Source organism: Heterodontus francisci, chromosome 6, assembly GCF_036365525.1.
Source record: "Heterodontus francisci isolate sHetFra1 chromosome 6, sHetFra1.hap1, whole genome shotgun sequence".
Taxonomy (NCBI): domain Eukaryota; kingdom Metazoa; phylum Chordata; class Chondrichthyes; order Heterodontiformes; family Heterodontidae; genus Heterodontus; species Heterodontus francisci.
In genome coordinates, this window is record NC_090376.1 from 48,029,899 (window position 1) to 48,052,353 (window position 22,455).

At 46.6% G+C, this 22,455-nt stretch overlaps 1 protein-coding gene across 1 annotated transcript in view; it reads right to left on the reverse strand.

Annotated features, from left to right (window-relative positions):
• Nucleotides 1–16,837, reverse strand: part of LOC137371573 (anoctamin-7-like) — a 76,797-nt gene extending 59,960 nt beyond the window's left edge. Inside the window, exons 1-3 of the mRNA XM_068034412.1 lie at nucleotides 16,401–16,837; nucleotides 6,165–6,329; nucleotides 24–78 (exon numbers count right to left, since the gene is read on the reverse strand). Coding sequence (XP_067890513.1) covers nucleotides 24–78; nucleotides 6,165–6,329; nucleotides 16,401–16,712 — 532 coding nt within the window. The 5' untranslated portion in view covers nucleotides 16,713–16,837. The remainder of the gene's footprint in view (nucleotides 1–23; nucleotides 79–6,164; nucleotides 6,330–16,400) is intronic.
• Nucleotides 16,838–22,455: the final 5,618 nt, after the last annotated feature.

Below are 22,455 nucleotides of genomic sequence, written 5' to 3' on the forward strand. Positions count from 1 at the left end.
AATTGATGGCTTCCTAAAGTTACCTTTCTCCTTTTGATTTTCAATGGGTATTTGGATGTCATTCAGAATGTGGTGAACCTACAAAACAAACAGAATGTGACATGATTACCTTTCAGAAAGAATGTTATCAATCTAGAAATGATCTCATGTTTTCTGTTATATCTGTCCCTCTTGGAGAGATAGAACTGTCAAATAGCAGGACTTACTATGTTTGATGTAATACTAACTGAAACATGAAGGAAGGTAAAAGTATATTTTTGGGTGAGAGACTCAAGCTAAATTTGTGATTGAATATATATGAAATAATGAACTGTTAATATTCTCCTGGGTGTAGCTGTGCTAGATATGCTCGTGAGTGGTCTGGACATCTAATTATACAATAACATAACCCAAGGTTAAGAATAGTATTCAATTATCTAAACAGAATATTTGTGTCATTCACACATGTACTTCTTCAGTCTCTCCAAAGACAGATCATGCAAGCACTTGGCAAAAAGAAACCAAATATAAATTGTTACGTTGTTTTATTTCACAGCATGTGAATGTACAGAGGAACAGTTATGAGTAGGCTTATTTATTTCAATATGTGTAATAATGAACAATGTACTTTTTCCCATAACATCTTTTGGAATTATTTACCTGCATTCTAAACTTCTTGCAGCCTTTGCTGGAACAGGCTGTCTTTACCTTATTCTGCTCTATAAAAAATCTGACTCTGCCTGTGTCTCCAAACTGTGTTTTTTAAATCTCCCTTTGTACATAGCCTAAAAAGGATCAGAGATTTCCCAATATAATGAGTGACAGCAGATTATTGATTGCCAAGATAGGCTATTGGATTTCTTTAGTTACTCTTTTCCTTTTTATATACCTGTAGAATCTTTTATGGTCTGTTTTTATATTTCTTGCCAGTTTACTCTGATACTCCAATTTCTCCCTCTTTTTTTTGGTCATCCACTGCTGGTTTCTAAAACATTCCCAATCTTCTGATCTACCACTTATTTTTGCAGCATTGTACGCCTTTTATTTCAATTTGACACCATCCTCAACTTCCTTAGTTTGCCATGAATGATGCATCCTTCTCAGAGAGTCTTTCTTTCTCATTGGAACATATCTTTGTTGAGAGTTATGTAATATCTCCTTAAATGTCTACCACTACTTCTCTACTGTCTTATCATTTCACTTATTTTCCCAGTCCACTTTAGCCAACTCTGTCTTCATACTCTTGTAAAAGCATTTATTTAAGTTTAAGACACTAGTTTCAGACCCAAACTGCTCACCCTCAAACTGAATGTGAAATTCTATTATGTTATGCTCACTCTTGCCTAGAGGATGCTTTACTATGAGGTCAGTTATTAATCCTGTCTCATTCTATGTTCTTATGCTCGAATGTGACTTGGTTTTCCCAAGGACTGTGCAGTCATCACACCTATCAATACCATCGTGGATAGACACATATGTGACAGGTAGATTGACAAGGACAGTCAAGTAGGTTGTTCCCTCATGTTAGTTATCTTCCCACCTACTGCAAGTCACTGTGGCAGCTTTGTCCTTCAGGACCCAGCTTTCTAGTTGGTTCTACAAAACAACTAGGGATGGGTAATAAATACCAGTCAGTGGTGATAATACCAAACCATTCTTGTCTCTTATCCAAAGTACATTCTGTGCCCTTGATGGCCTCAGTCTTTCCTCCAAGTGGTGTTCAACATGGAGCGATACTGACTTGAAGTCAAAAACTTCAGACTCAGAGACTAGAGTGCTATCATTGAGCCAGACTGACACTGAACACTTGCAGAATGGGCGTATAAATGGTAAAAGAATTTCAATATAGATAAGTGTGAGGTGATGCATTTGGTAGGAGGAATGAGGTCATCTCTTTGGGAAACAAGAGTCAAAATCAGGTAAAGGTGCAAAGGGTCCAGGGGTACAGATTTACAAATCATTAAAAGTAGCAATGCAGGTTAACAAAGTCACAAAAAATACATGGAGTTAATTTCTAGAGGAATAGAATTCAAGAGCAGAGAAGTTATGTTAAACTTATATAGAATCCTTACTTAGGCCACAATTGGAGTACTATGCACAGTTCTGATCTCCATATTACAAAAAGGATATAGAATCACTGCAGAACATACAAAAAAGATTTACAAGGATAATATAGAAACTGAGAGGGTACAACTATCAGGAAAGGTTGAATCGACTGTGAGATGACCTGATAGAGGTCTTTAAAATACTGAAAGTATTTGATAGGATTGATACAGAGAAGATGGACTGAATTTTTAAATCCCGACAGGGTCGGGATCGGAGGTGGGTGGCCCCGGAAATTCATGCACTGGCCATTGTATCAGTTTAGTACCACAATCCCGACCCCTAGCCATTCTTAAAATGGTTGGGTCGAGTTCAGAATGGCTACCCACCCACAAGTGGTGAGTAGCCACTTGAGGCCAATTACAGCGCTTATTAAAGCCCCTTTCCCACGCTGACTGGGGTTTTCCAGTCAGTAAGTGGGCTAGTGCAGCAGCCAAAACACAGCCAGTGCAATGGGGCAGACTCAAGGCAGGGGGATGAAGTCGCGATTAATCCTGCGAGGGACCCCCGCCCACCCATCATGGCCGCTGGGCTGCAGCCGCGTCCAGGATTACAGCCTGGCAGCTGTGGCCTTTTTTTAAAATTAAAAAAAAATTACCTTGTCTTTAGGGAGCCCCTCCATGTTGAGGCACCTCTCTGTCTCTTCACCTGCATCGACAGCTCCCACCCATAGCCTCCCAATGGCCCTCCAGCCTTGGGAGACCACCTGCCATCCTTAATTGGACGACAAGTCTGCTCCCTGGCCGATAATTGGCCTTACAGTTTAAAAATAGCTGTGGGCATGTTAGACCCCACAGCACAGAGTCGGGACCCAGATTTTTCCCAATGTCGGGGTCCTGACCCCAGAATAAAAATGTAGAACTCTCTACCACTTGGAATGGCTGAGGCGAATAGGAACAGATGAATTTCAGAGGAAGCTAGATAGCTACAAGAGGGAGAATGGAATGGAAGGATTTATGGATAGGGTTAGATGTAATATAGTGGGAGGAGGCTCGTGTGAGGCAGAAACACCAGCATAGACCAGTTGAGTTGATAGAATTCATAGCAAAGATATGGACCAATGTAATTCTATGAACCTTTGGTGGCTATGACACTAGCTAGGATGGTAGCTGTAGTGAGCAGGACTCAAGTCAGCACAGGGAACATAATGAAATAAAAGCAGGAATACTGTACAACAGGCTAGATAACACTGATAAATGAGCTGAAAGATTCAAACATCTTCAAACTATATACTCCAGTCTGTCAGCAGGAAAAGTGAGAATGCAAATAAATGGCTAATGAAAAACGACCATACCTAGAAGTTTCACATTAACCAGGTGAACTTAATCAGTTAAAATTTGTAAAGATCAAAATGCTGCCCTTGATTGATGAAGGTTATATAACTACCAATGCACAGATCACTGCAGTGGCATGCACCATATCCTCAATATTATCATCTGTCCTCAGGTATTTATAGTGCCCTGTGGTAGGTCTTTGGATTGGTTTCCAGATGACTCCTTGATAGTCAGATATCCACTCCTCACATAGGGCTGGATTTTGTTTCCCCGCCACCAGGAGTAGCAACAAGTGCAGAAGATGGTGGCCGCTCCACACAGGAGCTGAGCTGCTGCACACGGCTGCGGCAATGCGGCGGGCAGCCACTTAACACATTGACGGCGACGGCATCCCTCAACCACGTGGTAGGGGCACCACTGGTGATGCCATTCATGGCGTCACCAGATGCTGGAGCAGGTGCTGCCACCATTTTTGAAAGGCTGCAGCCCTGCAAACAGTTCAAAATAATGCAGAGTTGACCCCGTCCCCCCAATACACTAAATAATGCAGAGCTCCCCCCACCCCCATCCTTACACAGAATGCAGAGTTGACCCCTTCCCGCCCATCTATACTCAGAATGCAGCAAAGAATCTTTCCTCTCCTCGGTGGCACTGGCTTTCCCTGAACGGGAAAGCGAAGGGGCGTGTGTGCACGTCCTGCTGAACAAGATTAGGAACGGATGGGAAGATTGCATCGTATGACATGGTAATGTGTGCACATAGTTATTTTAAATATTTAAACCAGGGTCCCATCGCAGAGTGGCAGAGGGGCTGCCATGAAGCTTCCCTGCCACCAGGAAGATTGGCCTGGCATTCCCGGCACGGGTTCCATGGCTGCCGCTCCAATTCTCTTGCCCCCCCTCAACCCCACCACAAAACCCGACGTCGGGCTGAGAACAAAATCCAGCCCATAGTTTCTGAACTTCACTGAGCAGCCACACCTGCGTTTGAATTTGGACAACAGTTTATTGATGCTCTATGCCAACGTCATGCTACCTATGTCAAGCTTATGCCACCACGGGACCTCTGACTTTATCGCTGGACTCCCTCCTCTCTATTCCCCGTTTATTATCAGGATATACATATCTTAACTGCTAAGTAACAGGCTTACGTAACTTGAGTTTTTCCTGTGTCCATTTGCTTGTGGGTTTTGGCTGCTTCGAACCTGAGCCCTTCATTTCTATTTCTGCTTTTTTTAATCAATGCATTTTTTTACTTCTTTTCTCTTAACCCTTCATAAACCTCTTTCTTCTGTTGTCATGCCTCCTTTCATTTCTCCTCTCTCGTGTACTTTACCCTCCCAAATCCCTACGCTAACTCTACAGCATTCCTCGACCTTCCTATTGTCCAGCCAACATCCCAGGTCTGACTCCCTCTTAGATTAGCCGACAGCTACCTTCTCTGCCTCTCTTGTAATCCTCAAAGAGCCCATTGGGGCACTTGTTGCTGCCTCCTTACGAGCAGCAATCCCAACTGCCCCATCCATCTCTCGTCAACTAAGCCACCCACTGCATCCACTTGGAGTGAACCTAGCCAATCAACTCCCCATCCAATTCACCACCCCCAGTGCGGTTCCTTTGGACTCAGCCAGTGGATCAGCTATCACCACCCCTCAGCGCATCTCCCTCCAGAATGTCCATTCACTTCTGAGCATGGCCCCTGCAATCCATCAGTTTATTGTAGATGATTGCATTGACATCATGGACAAGATGGAAACCTGTATAAGCATTGATGACACCTTTCCCCTAAATGAAGCTTCCCTGCCCGGCTATACCTTTCACCACTTACCCACCAACACCATCATGGTGGCAAGGTGGCTCTTATCACCAAATCACACCTTGGTCTGTCCCTCCACTCTTCTGGTGCTTTTGCCTCTTTTGAGCATCTCACCTTGTTCCACTCCTCTCGCCTCTCACTTAAAATCCACATTTTCTACTGCGTATTCAACTATCATAAAAAAATGTTCTCAATGAGATATCTTCACTGCTTTCCTCCCTCAGCCTCTGCACCATGCGACTTCTCATTCTCAGAGTTTTCAACCTGCATCTCAGTTTATGCTCTCTCCTCTGTGTTCACTGTCCTCCTATACTCTCTTAACCTCTCCCTCCATATAAGCTCCCTAATCCATATGCATGGCACCCACCACCCCTTGACCTTGTCATTTCACTGACCTCGCTACTCCCATCATGTCAATCAAAGATAAGGCCATATTGATCACTTCCTTGTATCGCTCTCCACCCTCCTCTCCCAACACTACTTCCTTTTGGGCCTTCCTTGGAAAAACCCTAACCCTTGTGCCTGCATTGAAGTTATAAATTAAAAGCCCCCAAGCCAATATAATCATTGAGTTGGAGGGGAAACCCCCCCGTTTGCCTATGAACGGGACTGCAGCCTTTCATCCATGCAGCCCTGTCATTGGGGCCTGCAATGGCAACCCCCTCACCCCTGCGCCCCCCCACCCTCCACCCCCGCCCCCAGCCTGCTGCCATGTGGCTGCCTCAATTGTGCCAGCAGCCTCTACACATGGCAGGGGGCTGCTCAAACGTTGGTAAAATACTGGCACTGACATAAAATGGCCCCAACACTTTTGTTGCACAGTTTGTAAGATTCTGCATTTTGCATGAGTTAAAGTATATTATAAATGTAGTAATTCTGCAGAAATGTAGATACTCTGTGGGAAATTATTTTGGGAGGAAAACGTTATTACTTTATGAACAGATGCAGTACAAATTAAAACAATGACTATCACCCCCAAAAAATGCAACTTACAATTAGAGATCTCACGGCAGGACGAAAAAAGGTGGTCTTCTCATCAATTCCTTTGAATAGATCTTGTCTGTCATGTCTATAAGGTGTACTGAAATAGTTTTCTTCATTGTCTGTCTCAAGATACTTCAGCACGTTCGACAGACCAGTTCTTGAAGTGTCTGTAATCTGGAATAGCCAGAATCAAAGTTTCAACAAACAAAAATTAAATTGCTTTTTGAGTATCTAATTTGTGCGGTAATATTTCATTTTGTAATTGTTACAGGTGCCACTGCTGCAAGGATCTGGTAACTTCACAAGGTATAGAGGTAGATGTGGGCAGAATGATCCAGAGGTTCAACTGAATATTATTGTTGCCAGAAACTTTTGAGTTCCAGTGTTGCCTGACACGCGGACTTAGTTTAACCAGCTCGCAAACCCACAATATTGAAACCTTAAACACTAGGTGCTTGGGCCTAGCAGGTGGCTGTTGCTTTCAGTTTTCAACTGATGCATATGTTGGAGGACATATTTTCCTCATGTGTATTTCTTTCATATAAGCTAACCCACATCTGATTGGGCATATCCTCCGCCATTGGACTTGGTTGCCAGAAAATTGGGGATGGAGACAGGGATGGGGTGGAGTGTATTGTCAAGCACATTTCTGCCCCAGCCCAGCAAAACATTGGGCTCAGTTATCCCTGAGCCAAGAGGAGAAAACATCTGCCATAGTTTCTGATGCTTGGTATCCAGTAACCCTTGCTTTAAGCGATTGTCGGGTGGAGACAAGATTGGGCGCAGTTCTGATGCCTTCCACTGTCAAATAACTTGTCGGTGACATTCATTGTTAGTCTCATTGTGGAACAGTTACTTGTGGAACTTTATCAGGTGCAAGAGAGGGGCTCCATAATTATTTTTCTAAGACTGAGGTACTTGTAAAATTCTATTAATCGTTAAATTTTAGACTTTAGGTCTGCTTTTGAAAATTTTGTTTACCTTTTTTGCATTTTATAGCATTTTTGAAGGTTATGCCAATTGGTGCAGGAAAACACAAAACAATCTCTGATAAACATAGCAATACGGATAATGGGACAGCACAAATCTTTTGCTAGTTTCTTTTCTGGAATTTGACTTTTATTGATAAAATGAATCTTATGGCATGCCTACCAGCCTTCAGAAGATGCACTTTCAACACAATCTTCTTCAGATAGATCTTCCACAGTAACTCTGAATATTGCCTCCCTGGTGCCAGGGTCCAGGATGTCACTGAACGGCTGCAGAGCATCCTGAAGGGGGAGGGTGATAAGGCAGAGGTCATGGTACATGTTGGTACCAATGACATAGGTAGAAAGAGGGATGAGGTCTTGCATCAAGAATTCAGGGAGTTAGGCAGTAGACTAAAAAGCAGGACCTCCCGGGTAGTAATCTCTGGATGATTCCCAGTGCCACGTGCGAGTGAGTATAGAAATAGGAGAATAGCACAGATGAATGCGTGGCTTAAGAGTTGGTGCAGGAGGGAGGATTTTAGATTCCTGGACCACTGGGACCGTTTCTGGGGAAGGTGGGACCTGTACTAGTGGGACGGTCTACATTTGAACCAGAGGGGGACTAACATCCTTGCTGGCGGGTTTGCTAGTGCTGTTGGGAGGACCTTAAACTAATTTGGCAGGGGGAGGGGACGCAGACTCCTAGCAGAATAGGGACACAGCTAAACACAGGAAAGCAAACAAGTCAGAGGGAATACAGCAGAAATAAGTTTTAAGGGAGTCAGACCAGGATGGATGGCCTCTACTTTAATGCCAGGAGTATTACAGGTAAAACGGATGAGTTAAGGGCAAGGATTGACATGTGGAATTGTGATATAGTAGCCATCACGGAGACATGGTTGAGGGAGGGGCAGGATTGGCAGCTCAATATCCCAGGATATAGAATCTTCAGGCAAGACAGAGGAGGGGGTAAAAGAGGAGGGGGCATTGCAATATTAGTTAAGGAGTCAGTTACTGCAGTAAGGAGAGATGATATCTTGGAGGGGGCATTAAATGAAGCTTTATGGGTAGAGTTTAGGAATAAAAAAGGGACAGCCACATTGCTAGCTGTTTATTATAGACCCCCAGATAGTCAGCGGGAAATTGAGGAGCAAATATCTGCGCAATTCGCAGGAGGTGTGTAAAAATAATAATAGGGTAATTATATTAGGTGATTTCAACTTTCCCAACACTAATTGGGATAGTCATCGTGTTAAGGGCTTAGATGGAGTGGAGTTCTTAAAATGTATACAGGAGAACTTTTTAGCTCAATATGTAGAGGATTTTTTTTTTTTTTATTTCCAAAATATACTTTATTCATAAAAATCTGTAAAAATTACATTGCCAAACAGTTTCCAAACAGCACGAAAAAATACAAACATTGCAAAAGAGATCAGTTTCTTTCAATAATGTCATGAGTTTCTTCCCAACCCTTCCGTTTCACAATTGTCATGTCAATTACAGTTTTACATTTACAGCAATTGAGAATATTAACGATACAGTTCGAGGGGCTTCCCATGGTTCCAGCCCCTCAGTCCAGCTTGGTGGGGGAACCTTACACTGTGGTCTTTCCCCATTGAGCCTTTGCTGCGGCTGCCCCAAGCTTTAGTGCGTCCCTCAGCACGTAGTCCTGGACCTTGGAATGTGCCAGTCTGCAACATTCGGTGGTGGACAACTCTTTGCGCTGGAAGACCAGCAAGTTTCGGGCAGACCAAAGGGCGTCTTTCACCGAATTGATAGCCCTCCAGCAGCAGTTGATGTTTGTCTCGGTGTGCGTCCCTGGGAACAGCCCGTAGAGCACAGACTCCTGTGTTACAGAGCTGCTTGGGATGAACCTTGACAAAAACCACTGCATCTCTTTCCACACCTGCTTTGCAAAGGCACATTCCAGGAGGAGGTGGGCGACCGTCTCTTCCCCACCACAGCCAACGCGGGGGCACTGTGCGGAGGGGGCGAGACTTCGGGTGTGCATGAAGGATCTGACGGGGAGGGCCCTTCTCACCACCAGCCAAGCTACGTCTTGGTGCTTGTTTGAAAGTTCTGGTGATGAGGCATTCCGCCAAATGACTTTGACGGTCTGCTCGGGGAACCATCCGACAGGATCCACCGTTTCCTTTTCCCGTAGGGCCTTGAGGACATTCCGTGCAGACCACTGCCTGATGGACCGGTGGTCAAATGTGTTTTTCCGCAGAAACTGCTCCACGAAGGATAGGTGGTACGGCACCGCCCAACTGCACGGAGCGTTCCGCGGCAATGTGACCAGGCCCATCCTTCGCAACACCGGGGACAGATAGAACCTCAGCACGTAGTGACACTTGGAGTTTGCGTACTGGGGATCGACACATAGCTTGATGCAGCCGCACACGAAGGTGGTCATCAGGATGAGGGCCACGTTGGGTACATTTTTCCCGCCCTTGTCCAGAGATTTGAACATCGTGTCCCTCCGGACCCGGTCCATTTTAGATCCCCAGACGAAGCGGAAAATGGCTCGGGTGACTGCCACGGCGCAGGAGTGGGGTATGGGCCAGACCTGCGCCACGTAGAGCAACAACGTGAGCGCCTCGCACCTGATGACCAGGTTCTTACCCACAATGGAGAGAGACCGCTGCCCCCACATGCCCAACTTTTGTCGTACCTTGGCTACTCGCTCCTCCCATGTTTTGGTGCACGCCCCGGCCCTTCCGAACCATATCCCCAGCACCTTCAGGTAATCTGACCTGACGGTGAAGGGGACAAAGGATCGGTCAGCCCAGTTCCCAAAGAACATGGCCTCGCTCTTGCCGTGGTTAACTTTGGCTCCCGAGGCCAGTTCGAACTGGTCGCAGATGCTCATCAGTCTGCGCACGGACAGCGGATCCGAGCAGAAGACGGCGACGTCATCCATGTACAGGGAGGTTTTGACCTGAGTGCCTCCGCTGCCTGGGATTGTCACCCCTCTTATGCTCGCATCCTTCCTAATAGACTCAGCAAAGGGTTCAATACAGCAAACAAACAAGACCGGGGAAAGAGGACAGCCCTGTCTGACTCCAGATTTGATCGGGAAACTTTCAGATTCCCACCCGTTGATTGACACTGCGCTACTGATGTTTGTGTAGAGCAGTTGGATCCAATTGCAGATTCCCTCCCCAAACCCCATTTTGGAAAGCACGTCCATCATGTAGGTGTGCGATATCCTGTCAAAAGCCTTCTCCTGGTCCAGGCCGATGAGGCAGGTGTCCACCCTCCTGTCCCGTACGTAGGCGATCGTATCCCTGAGTAGCGCGAGACTATCAGAGATCTTCCTGCCGGGTACAGTACAGGTCTGATCGGGGTGAATCACCAGCTCCAGAGCAGACTTGACTCGACTGGCTATGACTTTGGACAGAATCTTGTAATCAACATTAAGCAGTGAGATGGGCCGCCAATTTCTGATTTCTACCCTCTCCCCCTTCTGCTTGTAAATGAGGGTGATGATGCCTTTTCTCATGGATTCTGACATGCTACCGGCCAGGAGCATACTCTCGTATACTTCCAGCAGGTCCGGGCCGACCCAGTCCCACAGGGCCGAGTACAACTCGACCGGTAAGCCGTCGCTCCCGGGAGTTTTACTCGCCTCGAAAGACTCGACGGCCTTTGTCAGCTCGTCCAGAGTTAGCGGCTTGTCCAGTCCCTCCCTCCTGCTGTCATCTAAGACCTCTGTGATAGATGACAGGAAGGACTGGGAGGCTCTGCTGTCTGTGGGCTTCGCGTCATACAGCCCAGCATAAAAGGATTTGCTGATCCTTAGTATGTCGGACTGCGAAGACGTTACCGAGCCATCTTCTTCCTTCAGGCTGCTGATAACAGAGCTCTCTCTGTGTACCTTTTGGAAGAAGTAACGCGAGCACGTCTCATCCTGCTCGATGGAGCGGACTCTGGACCGGAAGATGATCTTGGAGGCCTCCTTGGCAAAGAGCGAGGCCTGCTGGCTCTTCACCTCTTGGAGGTCCTCCTTGACCTCGACCCCCATTGACTGCAACCGGAGTAGATTTTGCATAATTTTCTGGAGTCGGGACAGTTCCCTCTGTCTCTCTCTCGCCTTCTGAACACCTTTGTGGATGAAGAACCTCTTGATGTTCTCCTTAATCGCTTCCCACCAGTGAACTGGAGACTCAAAGAGGGGTTTCACGGTCCTCCAACCATTGTAATCCCTTTTGAGTTCCTCAACGTTCTCTGGGGTCAGCAGTGTCGCATTGAGCTTCCACGTCCCTCTGCCAACCCGCTGGTCGTCCTGTAAGTGACAGTCGGCCAGTAAGAGGCAGTGGTCGGAGAAGAACACCGGCTTGACGTCGGTGGATCCGACCGTGACAGCACGGGAAACAAACAGGAAGTCAATCCTGGAACGGGCAGACCCGTCCGATCTTGACCATGTGTATCTGCGCTGCGCTCCGTCTGCAGGTTTGCTGAAGACGTCGTGCAGTTTGGCATCCTTAACTGTTTCTATGAGGAATCTGGACGTAGCGTCCAGTTTTCTGTCGTCACTGCCGGATCGTCCAGCCGCATCGATGATGCAGTTGAAGTCACCGCCTAGGATGACCGGCCTGGACGTCGCCAGCAACAGTGGGAGCTGCTGGAAGACGGTCAGCCGCTCGCTGCGTTGTACCGGGGCGTACACGTTGATCAACCGGAGCGGAGCGTTCTTGTACATCACGTCTGCTACGAGGAGGCGGCCGCCCACCACCTCCTTAACTTCGGAGATGGTGAAGTTACCTCCCCGCAGCAGAATACCCAGGCCGGAGGAACGGCAGTCATTACCCCCCGACCAGATCGATGGCCCGTGGGACCACCATCGCGACCACTGCCTGTAGGTGCTGAGGTGTGGTATTCCACACTCCTGCAGAAACAGTAGGTCAGCTTTGACCTTGGCAAGGTAATCCAAGGTTGAAACACATCGCGTAGTCGATTTAATGCTACGCACATTAATGGAAGCAATTCTTACACCCATTTTTTACTAAAAATTAGTTGTTGCTTCCCATACCATTTGTCCTCACTAGTCCCAGTCCTTCCCCTTCGGGATGTTCCTGCATACCCATCGTATGCGCAAGCAGTTTCACGTTGGTTGGGCTCAGAAACCCCTCCTGATTTTTCCTGCAGGGTTTGTGCCGCTCGGGTGACATCGGGGGGGTCTTGTAGGCAGAGAGGATTGGGTTGTCCTCAGCTGCTTCCATCTGTTCCTCCTCGAAAACATCACAGCTCCCGGTCTCCCGGAGCTCAGGTGCGCCAGACGTGTCTTTGCTCCCGGTGTCCCGGAGCTGAGATGCGTTGGCCACGTCGTTACGTGTGGGGAATTGGGGTTGGGGCACGCCGGGCCCATCACAGCTTCCAGTGCCCGGGGGCTGGGATGCTTGATCATCCATCTCGGAGTTCTGCCGCCTCTTTTGAAGGGGCTGTCGTTCCAGCATTTCCCCGTCCAGTGAAGAGGAGTTGTTGCAGTCTGATTCAGAAGAAAGCCTCCTCTTGCCACTGGTTTGGGTGGTGGCTTTGGGATGTTTTTTCTTTGTGGTTTTCCTCTGGACCACTTGCCACTGACCTGTTTGTCCATCTGCTGCCTCCTCCTCCATTGATTCTGTCTGTGGAGGAGGGGTTTCCGGGCGCTGGGTAGGTGCTGGGTCGTTGGTTTCAGCCGCCTCCCCTTCCTTCTCAGGTTGAAGTTCCTCACTGCGGAGAAGGTTGCTGGTCTCCTTTCGAACAGCGGACGCCTTCGTCGAACCTTCGCCCGGCCTTTCCTTGGACCTTGCCGCCTGAGCATAGCTGAGACAACGTTTGGGGCAGGTCTTGTAGAGATGGCCTGCCGCACCGCACAAGTTGCAACACTTAGTCTGCTTACAGTCCTTGGTCTGATGGCCTTCCTCCTTGCAGTTCTTGCAAACAACCGTGCTGCAGTTGGCTGCCATGTGACCAGATTTGCCACAGGTGCGACAAACTCTGGGCTGCCCAGCGTAGACCAAGAAGCCTCGACTTCCCCCGATAGCGAAGCTGGAGGGAGGGTGGATGATGGCTCCACTGGGATCTACCTTCAAGGTCACCTTGACCTGCCGCTTGCTGGTCCAGATCCCAAAGGGGTCCTTGACATCAGTGCTGCTGCCGGCCACCTCGACGTACCTGGCGAGAAAGGTGAGTACATCCACCACCGGAACATGGGGGTTGTAGAGGTGAATCGTCACCACCCGGTCCCGCTGTGACGGAAGCGTGAAGAGCGGCTCCGCTGTGAGGATCGACAGTGGAGCCCGGTCCCCTTTCTCCTTGAACGCCTTCAGGAACTTGATGCATCCCGCCACGTTCCGGAACGTCACGTCGAAGTATCCACTGCTGGGGAAATCCTGCAGGCAGAAGACATCCGTCGCTTGAAATCCGCAGCAATCGAAAAGAATTTTCTTGATGAAGAAGGTGCGATCGACCGGTGCATCTCCTTCCTTGTCCTTCACGACCACCCGAACGGTGTTGCGCACTCCCTGGCCCGAAGCTCGAAAATTGGTTACAGCCATTTTACTCAAAGCTTCCCCAGGATCAAAAGGCAATGATCATGGTCTCTTCTCAATCAAATAAGCACTGATAAGAACAGATACTACACTTGATCTTAGCCAAAAGGATCCAACAAGGAAGGGTGCAGTGCTGGACCTAATTCTGGGGAATGAAGACGGACAGGTGGTTGATGTGTTGGTGGGGGAACATTTTGGTGATAGCGACCACAACATGGTACAATTTAAGCTTGTTATGGAGAAAGAAATAGACAAGTTGCAAAAAAAGGTTTTGGATTGGGGGAGAGTGAATTTTAGTTAAATAAGGCAGGATCTGGTCAAGGTAGACTGGAAAGAGTTACTTGTCGGAAAATCTACAGAAGAGCAGTGGGGGGCATTCAAAAAGGAAATGGGGAGGGGACAGGCCCAACATGTTCCCTCTCGGGTAATAGGTAGGAGCAACAAGCCCAGAGAAACATGGATGACCAGAAACATTCAGGGTACGATGAGAAGGAAAAGAGAGGCTTTTAGCAAATACAAGGAGAGCAAATCAATGGAAGCATTAGTGGAGTACACGTGCAGGATGGAACTTAAGAAAGCAATTAGGAGAGCGAAGAGGGGATATGAGAAAGCTCTGGCTGGTAAAAGTAGGGAAAATCCCAAGATATTCTATAAGTATATCAATGGGAAGAGGATAACCAGGGAAAGAGTAGGACCCATTAGGGATCAAGGGGGAAATCTGTGGGTGGAGCCAGAAGACATTGGTAGCGTGTTGAACGAAAACTTCACATCGGTCTTCACTCAAGAGAATGAGGATGTAGAAATGGAACAGAGAGAGAGAGACTGTGAGGTTCTTGATCAAATTGTCATAGGGATTGGAGATTTTGGGAGGCTTAAAAGTGGACAAATCTCCAGGTTTGGATGATTTGTGTCCCAGGCAACTGTGGGAGGCGAGGGTGGAGTTTGCAGGGGCTCTGACCCAAATTTTTAATTCCTCTTTGGCCACGGGGGAGGTGCCAGAGGACTGGAGAACAGCTAATGTGGTCCCACTATTTAAGAAAAGTTGTAGAGATAAGCCAGGGAACTACAGACCAGTGAGTCTCACCTCCGTGGTAGGGAAACTATTGGAGAAAATTCTGAAGGAGAGAATCTATCTCCACATGGAGAGGCAAAATTTGATTAGGAATAGTCAGCATGGCTTTGTCAGAGGGAGTTCATGCCTAACAAATTTGATTGAATTTTTTGAGCATGTGACCAGGTGTGTAGATGAGGATAGTGCAGTTGATGTAGTTTACATGGAATTCAGCAAAGCCTTTGACAAGGTCCCACGTGGGAGACTTATCAAGAAAGCAAATGCACATGGGATACAGGGTAACTTGATAAGGTGGATTCAAAATTAGCATAGCTGTAGGAGACAGAGAGTGAGGACAGACGGCTGTTTTAGTGACTGGAAGCCAGTGTCCAGTGGCATACCACAGGGATCTGTGCTGGGTTCCCTATTGTTTGTCATTTATATAAACGACATAGATAACAATGTGGGGGGTAGGATCAGTAAGTACGCGGATGACACAAAGATTGGCCGAGTGGTTAAAAGTGGGGTTGAGTGTCTTGGGTTACAGGAAGATATAGATGGGATGGTCAAAGGGGCAGAAAAGTGGCAGATGGAATTTATCCCTGAAAAGTGTGAGGTGATACACTTTGGAAGGAGTAATGTGACATGGAAGTATTCAATGAACGGCCTGACACGAAGTTCCGAGGAACAAAGGGACCTTGGTGTGTTTGTCCATAGATCTCTGAAGGCAGAAGGGCAGGTTAATAGGGTGGTGAAAAAGGCATATGGGACACTTGCCTTTATCAATCGAGGCATAGATTACAAAAGCAGGGAGGACATGTTGGAGTTGTATAGAACTTTGGTAAGGCCACAGCTGGAGTACTGTGTGTCTGGTCGCCACATTATAGGAAGGATGTGATTACACTGGAGGGGGTGCAGAGGCGATTCACCAGGATGTTGCATTTAAGCTATGAAGAGAGGTTGGATAGGCTTGGGTTGTTTTCGCTGGAGCAGAGAAGACTGAGGGGTGACCTGATCGAGGTGTACAAGATTATGAGGGGTATGGACAGGGTGGATAGGGAGCAGCTGTTCCCCTTAGTTGAAGGATCAGTTACAAGTGGTCACAAGTTTAAGGTGAGGGATGGGAGGCATAAGGGGGATTTGAGGAAGAACTTTTTTACCCAGAGGGTGGTGACGGTCTGGAATGCACTGCCTGGGAGGGTGGTAGAGGCGAGTTGCTTCACATCCTTTACAAAGTACCTGGATGAGCACTTGGCACGTCATGACATTCAAGGCTATGGGCCAAGTGCTGGCAAATGGGATTAGGTAGACAGGTCAGATGTCTTTAATGCATAGGTGCAGACTCGATGGGCCGAAGGGCCTCTTCTGCGCTGTATTATTCTGTGATTGCTAAAATATCATTCCTTAATTCCAGCACACTCTTTTGCAATAAATAAAGCTCTTTGTCACACGTGTGTAAAGTCCAAAGATGCAGGTTATAAATTGCTCAGACTGTGTAAACAACCACACCTTTAACAAATGAAGGGGTTATAAATTCTAATCAATAACATATGCCTTTCTGAGATACATGTATTTCTGTGTATAAGCAATAGTTCCAATGCGAGTGTGTTTTGTGCTAGAGCTCTCAGATGCTGTACTGAATCTTTACAAGTTGCTACACATTTAGAAGTGGTTATGATTTTCTCACCTGAACATTCATGGGCATCTTCAATCTCATTTTCTCGGCTGCTTGGCTCAGTATCTCAAACGGAGCATGGATTTTAATAATCTGATTTTCGTTTCCCTGTTCCTTCCGTTTGCTTTCATCGTTCGCCATCTCCTTATTTCCCAATCTCACAGCCCCTTCCTGGTCAGTCACGTCAGGGTCCAGGCTGAGCCCAGCCTTCTTCACCTCCTTCAGAAAGTCCACTATCTCTTCAGCGTACGGATGGTCATTCCTCTTCTCGTACACTAACACAAAGTCAACCACCTGCAGCTTCTCTGCTGTTCCTCTTTCCATTGTCCTTGTATAGTACGAATAGCCTGAACTTTACACAGTCTTCAACATGAATACTGAGAATGTTAGCATGAATAAACAAGCCTCAAGCAGAACCTGAAAAGACAGAACCTTCCTTTGGCTCACAAACTGTGTACATTGATCGGCAACAGGAGAACGTCCTCTTTCGCGGACGCACATGCGCGGGAGTCCGAGCTTGCTTTTTTAAACACTCCAAGTAATGTGCGGACAGGCGAGGGAATTTTGAAACCTTTATGAGCAAAAATGTTTTAAGTAATAACTGTTATTCACAGCTACCGCAATGTTATTAAAGTGTAGAACCCCCTCCGGCTCACTTTTCTCCCAATACTATGAAATGCCAGGAATTCCCCAGTGTTGCTGAACCCCATGGCCCCTCTTTCCTCATGCTGCTAAATGCCAACTATCTACCTCTAGTATTTGGTGTGTACCATTTTACTGTGCGTTATAGGCTTTAGAAAAGATGAGATAAAATTGAGTACATGTATAGAGGAACATTTAACTGCAATAAAATTAATTATAGTCATAGATTTAGTTTTCACAAAAGAAAATCAAAATTCCAGAGTTCAATCTCAAAATACAGGCAAAAATACTAGAATACCACCATTAACCATTGGCTCTGATCATGTTGTAACTTTCATGAGCAAAAATATTTGAGGTAAAAACTATTATTAACTCATGCCGCAGTGTTGCCAAAGTCTACAGCAACAGCTTATTTTTATATAGCACCTTCAATGTACTAAAAGTCCCAAAGCACGTCACAGGAGTTTTTTTGTTTCATCAAACAAAATTTGAAAACAAGCCACATATGATGATATTTGGGCAGATGACCAAAATCTTGTTCAAAGAAGTAGGTTTTAAGCAGTGTCTTAAAGGAGGAAAGCAAGGTAGAGAGGCAGAGAGGTTTAGGGAGGGAATTCCAGAGCTTAGGGCCTTGGCAGCTTTAGGACTGCAGGACTTTATAGAGATGGGGAGGGGCAAGGCCTTGGAATGATTTGAAAACAAGGGTGCGAATTTTCAGATCAAGGTGTTGCTTAACAGGGAGTGAATATAGGTCAACAAGAATAGGGACGAGGAGTGAACAGGACTTGGTACACATTAGGACACAGACAGCAGAGTTTTGGATGACCTCAAGTTATGTAGGAAACAATGTGAAAGGCAGGACAGGAGTGTGTTGGATTAGTTAAGTCTAGAGGTAAGAATGAGGGTTTCGGCAGTTGATGAGCTGAGACAGGGGTAAAGTCGAGCAATGTTATGGAGATGGAAATAAGCAATCTTAGCGATGACATGAACATGTGGTCAGAAGCTCATGCTGGGGTCAAATATAAGACCAAGATTGCGAATGGTCTGATTCAGCCTCAGACACTTTCCAGGGGGAGGGATGGAATCGGCAGCTAGGGAACAGGGTTTGTGGTGATTGAAGACAATGGCTTTGGTCTTCCCAATATAAAGTTGGTTGAAATTTCTACTCATCCAGTACTGGATGTTGGACAAATAGTCTGACAATTTGGAGATTGTGGAAGGGCTGAGACTTGTGGTGGGAGAGTAGAACTGGGTGTCAGCAGTGTACATGTGGAAACTGACTGTGTTTTCGGTTGATGTAGCTGAGGGGTTATATGAAGATGAGAGATAGGAAGGGTTCAAGGATAGATCCTTGGAGGACACCAGAAATAATGGTGCAGGAGTGGGAAGAGAAGCCATTGATGGGGATTCTCTGGCTATGATTGAATAGATAAGAATGGAACTATGCGAGTGCAGTCTCACCCAGAAGGATGATAGTGGAGAGGTGTTGAACGATAATAGTGTGGTCAGTCATGTCAAAGTCTGCAAACAGGTCAAGAAGGATGAGGAGGGACAGTTTCCCTTTGTCATTATCGCATTGGATGTCATTTGTTACTTTGGAAAGACTTGTTTCAGTCCTGTGGCAGGGCGAAAAACTGATTGGAGTTCCAGGAAAGATGGACACAGATTTTGGAGTTGACAACACATTCAAGGACTTTGGAGAGGAAAGGGAGGTTGCAGATGGGGTGGTGGTTTGCAAGGGCAGTGGGATCAAGGGTTGTTTCTTGAGGAAAGGGATGATGATGGCAGATTTAAAGTAACGAGGGGCAACACCAGAAGAGAGAGAACTGTTAACAATTCCAGGTAGCATGGAAGTTGGGTGGTCAGTGGTTTAGTGGGAATAGGGTTGAGAGAGCAGGAGGTGAGTCTTATGGACAAGATGAGCTCAGAAAGAGCATGAGAAACTAAAGAAAGATGTGAGTCAGGGCCACAACACTGGGAAACCTCACAGGAGGTTTGGCCTGGTGGTCTAGGACCAGAGTTCTCAACCGAGGCCCACGGACCTCTAAGGTTACAATGGGTCTGACAATGTATTGCTCTTATGAAATATGGCACCACCCATTCTCAAATTGGCATATGTGGTGTAGTGAGATTAATGGAAAATTGGCAGTGACTGGAAGCTATAAGCAGCAGTGCAATATTTGAAAAAGGTGAGTCATTATAAAACAATGCATGGAGGTGGAGAATGCACCTGGAGACAGACAACGGAATGTGGGGATAGTCTAACAACTTACCTAGAGACAGAAAAGCCACAACTTCTAGGTAGGTCCTAGTTCCCCTCTGGGGGGTGAGGTTGACTGTTAACAAATTGCATCCCAGCCCTTCCCACACCCCACGGATCCAACCGTTGCCCAGTCTCTGCTTTCTCCTGCCCAGACTTTGGCTGTGCTGGATCGATTTTTTGTCATCTGCAGGCAACCACTCCAATAACCTGTGAGGCAGGAGATCAGGTCCAGCATGGCATCGTGCAGCACCTCCCTAGAACTGGGAATTAATGTGGTGCAGGTTTACAATATGACTTATCAAAGAGTCCCCTCTATATGGAGGTAAAATGCAAATTACTGCAACAGTACACATACTGGACAGCAGGAAGTCTGTGAACATCCACATCAAGGGCAGGCAACGCGTCTTCAGAGGAGATTGGGGTATCTGAACCTTGGTGGCCTCCCTGAGGGCTAGGTGGGGGCCCCTCCTATTCTAGCACTCTTTGGCTCATGGAGGGGCCCTCTGGTAGCTATGGCTGCTGACATGTCAACAATCACCCCACCCCCCACCCCTGATCTGGGACCTACCTGACTGACTCCAACGTCCCCAGGTCCTACATGCCTGGCTGGGAGGGTGGAGTCCTTCCATGCTGTCCTCTTCTTCCAGGTGCTGTCCCAGCAGTGGCCAGTACTCCTGATGGCACTGCTGAGACTACTGAGCTGCCAGTCTTCTGATTGGCTGGCAGCTCCTGGGTGGCCCTCCTTTAAATGGACAGCTGTCCGAACGGCAACTAAGTAGTTCCCTGACCCCCATAAAATGCAACGGCCCGTCATCAGGACCCTTGCCGCGAGCACAACATTCAGCCCAAGAATTTGAAATCAGATGCAAGAGGGGTGGAACAAGATGAGATGCTCAAAGGAGAAGAATGTGCTAGAGGAGAAGAGGGATAGACCAAGGTGTGATTTGGTGATGAATCATTCCACCACTGTGACCATTTGGGTGGGGCAGGTGGTGGAAGTTATGGCCAGGCAGGGAGACTTCATTTAAGAGCAAGGGGTTATCAGTCCTCAGCCATCAAGGCCATGATATTGATGCAATTATTCACAATAAGCTCATGGATAGCAAGGCCCTGTACACAAGTGAATGGACATTTTGCAGGAGATGAACATACATATGAACATACGAATTAGGAGTAGGAGTAGGCCACTTGGCCCCTCGAGCCTGCTCCGCCATTCAATAAGTTCATGGCTGAATTGGTTACTCCACATTCCCGCCTACACCTGATAACCTTTCCCCCTTAGCTTATCAAAAATCTATCTACTTCTGCCTTAAAAATATTCAAAGTCTCTGCTTCCACCGTCTTTTGAGGAAGAGAGTTCCAAAGACTTACGACCCTCTGAGAGAAAAGATTTCTCCTCATCTCTCTTAAATGGGCGACCTCTTATTTTTAAACAGTGACTCCTAGTTCTGGATTCTCCCACAAGAGGAAACATCCTTTCCACATCCACCCTGTCAAGACCCCTCAGGATCTTGTATGTTTCAATTAAATCACCTCTTACTCTTCTAAATTCCAGTGGCCTGTCCTGTCCAATCTTTCCTCATAAGACAGCCCACCCATTCCAGGTATTAGTCTAGTAAACCTTCTCTGAACTGCTTCCAATGCATTTACATCCTTCCTTAAAAAAGACCAATACTGTACACAGTACTCCAGATGTGGTCTCACCAATGCTCTGCATAGCTGAAGCATAACCTCCCTGCTTTTTTAGTCAAGACCCCTCACAATAAATGATAACATTCTATTAGTTTTCTTAATTACGTGTTGTACCTGCATACTAACCTTTTGCGATTCATGCACTTGGACACCCAGATCCCGCTGCATCACAGAGCTCTGCAATCTCTCACCATCTAGATAATATGCTTTTCTTTTATTCTTCCTGCCAAAATGGACAATTTCACATTTTCCCACATTATATTCCATTTGCCAGGTCTTTGCCCACTCACTTAACCCATCTATATCCCTTTGTAGCCTCCTTTCCTACCTATCTTTGTGTTATGAGCAAAAATTAGCAACCATACCTCAGTCCCTTCATCTAACTCACTTACATAAATTGTAAAAAGTTGAGACCCCAGCACTGATCCCTTTGGCACACCACTCGTTACATCTTGCCGACCAGAAAATGACCCATTTAGCAAGCCAATCTTCTATCCATGCCAATAGTTACCCCCGACACCATGAGCTTTTATTTTTTTGCAATAATCTTTGATGTGGCACCTTATCAAATGCCTTCTGGAAATCTAAGTACAATACATCCACCGGTTCCCCTTTATCCACAGCACATGTAACTCCCTCAAAGAACTCCAATAAATTGTTTAAACATGATTTCCCTTTCACAAAACCATGTTGACTCTGCCTGATTACCTTGAATTTTTCTAAGTACCCCACTATACGTCTTTAATAATAGCACCTAACATTTTCCCTGAGAGATGTTAAGCTAACTGGCCTGTAGTTTCTAGCTTTCTGTCTCCATCCCGTTTTGAATAAAGGAGTTACATTCGCTATTTTCCAGTCTAATGGAACTTTCCCCAAATCTAGAGAATTTTGGAAAATTAAGATCAATGCATCAACTATCTCACTAGCCACTTCTTTTAACACCCTAGGATGAAGTCCATCGGGACCCAGGGACTTGTCAGCCCGCAGCTCCAACAATTTGTTCAGTACCACTACCCTGGTGATTATAATTTTCTTGAATTCCTCCCTCTCTTCCATTTCCTGACTTACAGCTAATCCTAGGATGTTACTTGTATCCTCTAAATTGAAGATCGATACAATATACTGTTCAATTCATCTGCCATCAGATACAGAGAGGGCGTTGAAAGCTGACCGCTAGCAAAGAGAACAGGTTCAGCACCGGTGTTAAGTTGGATGGGAGGAGATTGATAAGATTATCCCCCAGTGGGTGTCCTGGGTGGGAAGGTCAGCGAGAGAGATGGATGGGGCAGTTGGGGTTGCTGTTCATCAATGGGCCCTTCAGAGGATGCCAAAGACGCATGAAGGGAAACTGGAAACTTATCTAAGAAGGAGTCAAGCCTGGGATGGTAGCAGGAGAAGGGGAAGGTTGAGGAGAAATTAAGGGTTGGGGAAGGGATTTGGGAGGGATAGTATTCAAGTGTACTGTAGCAT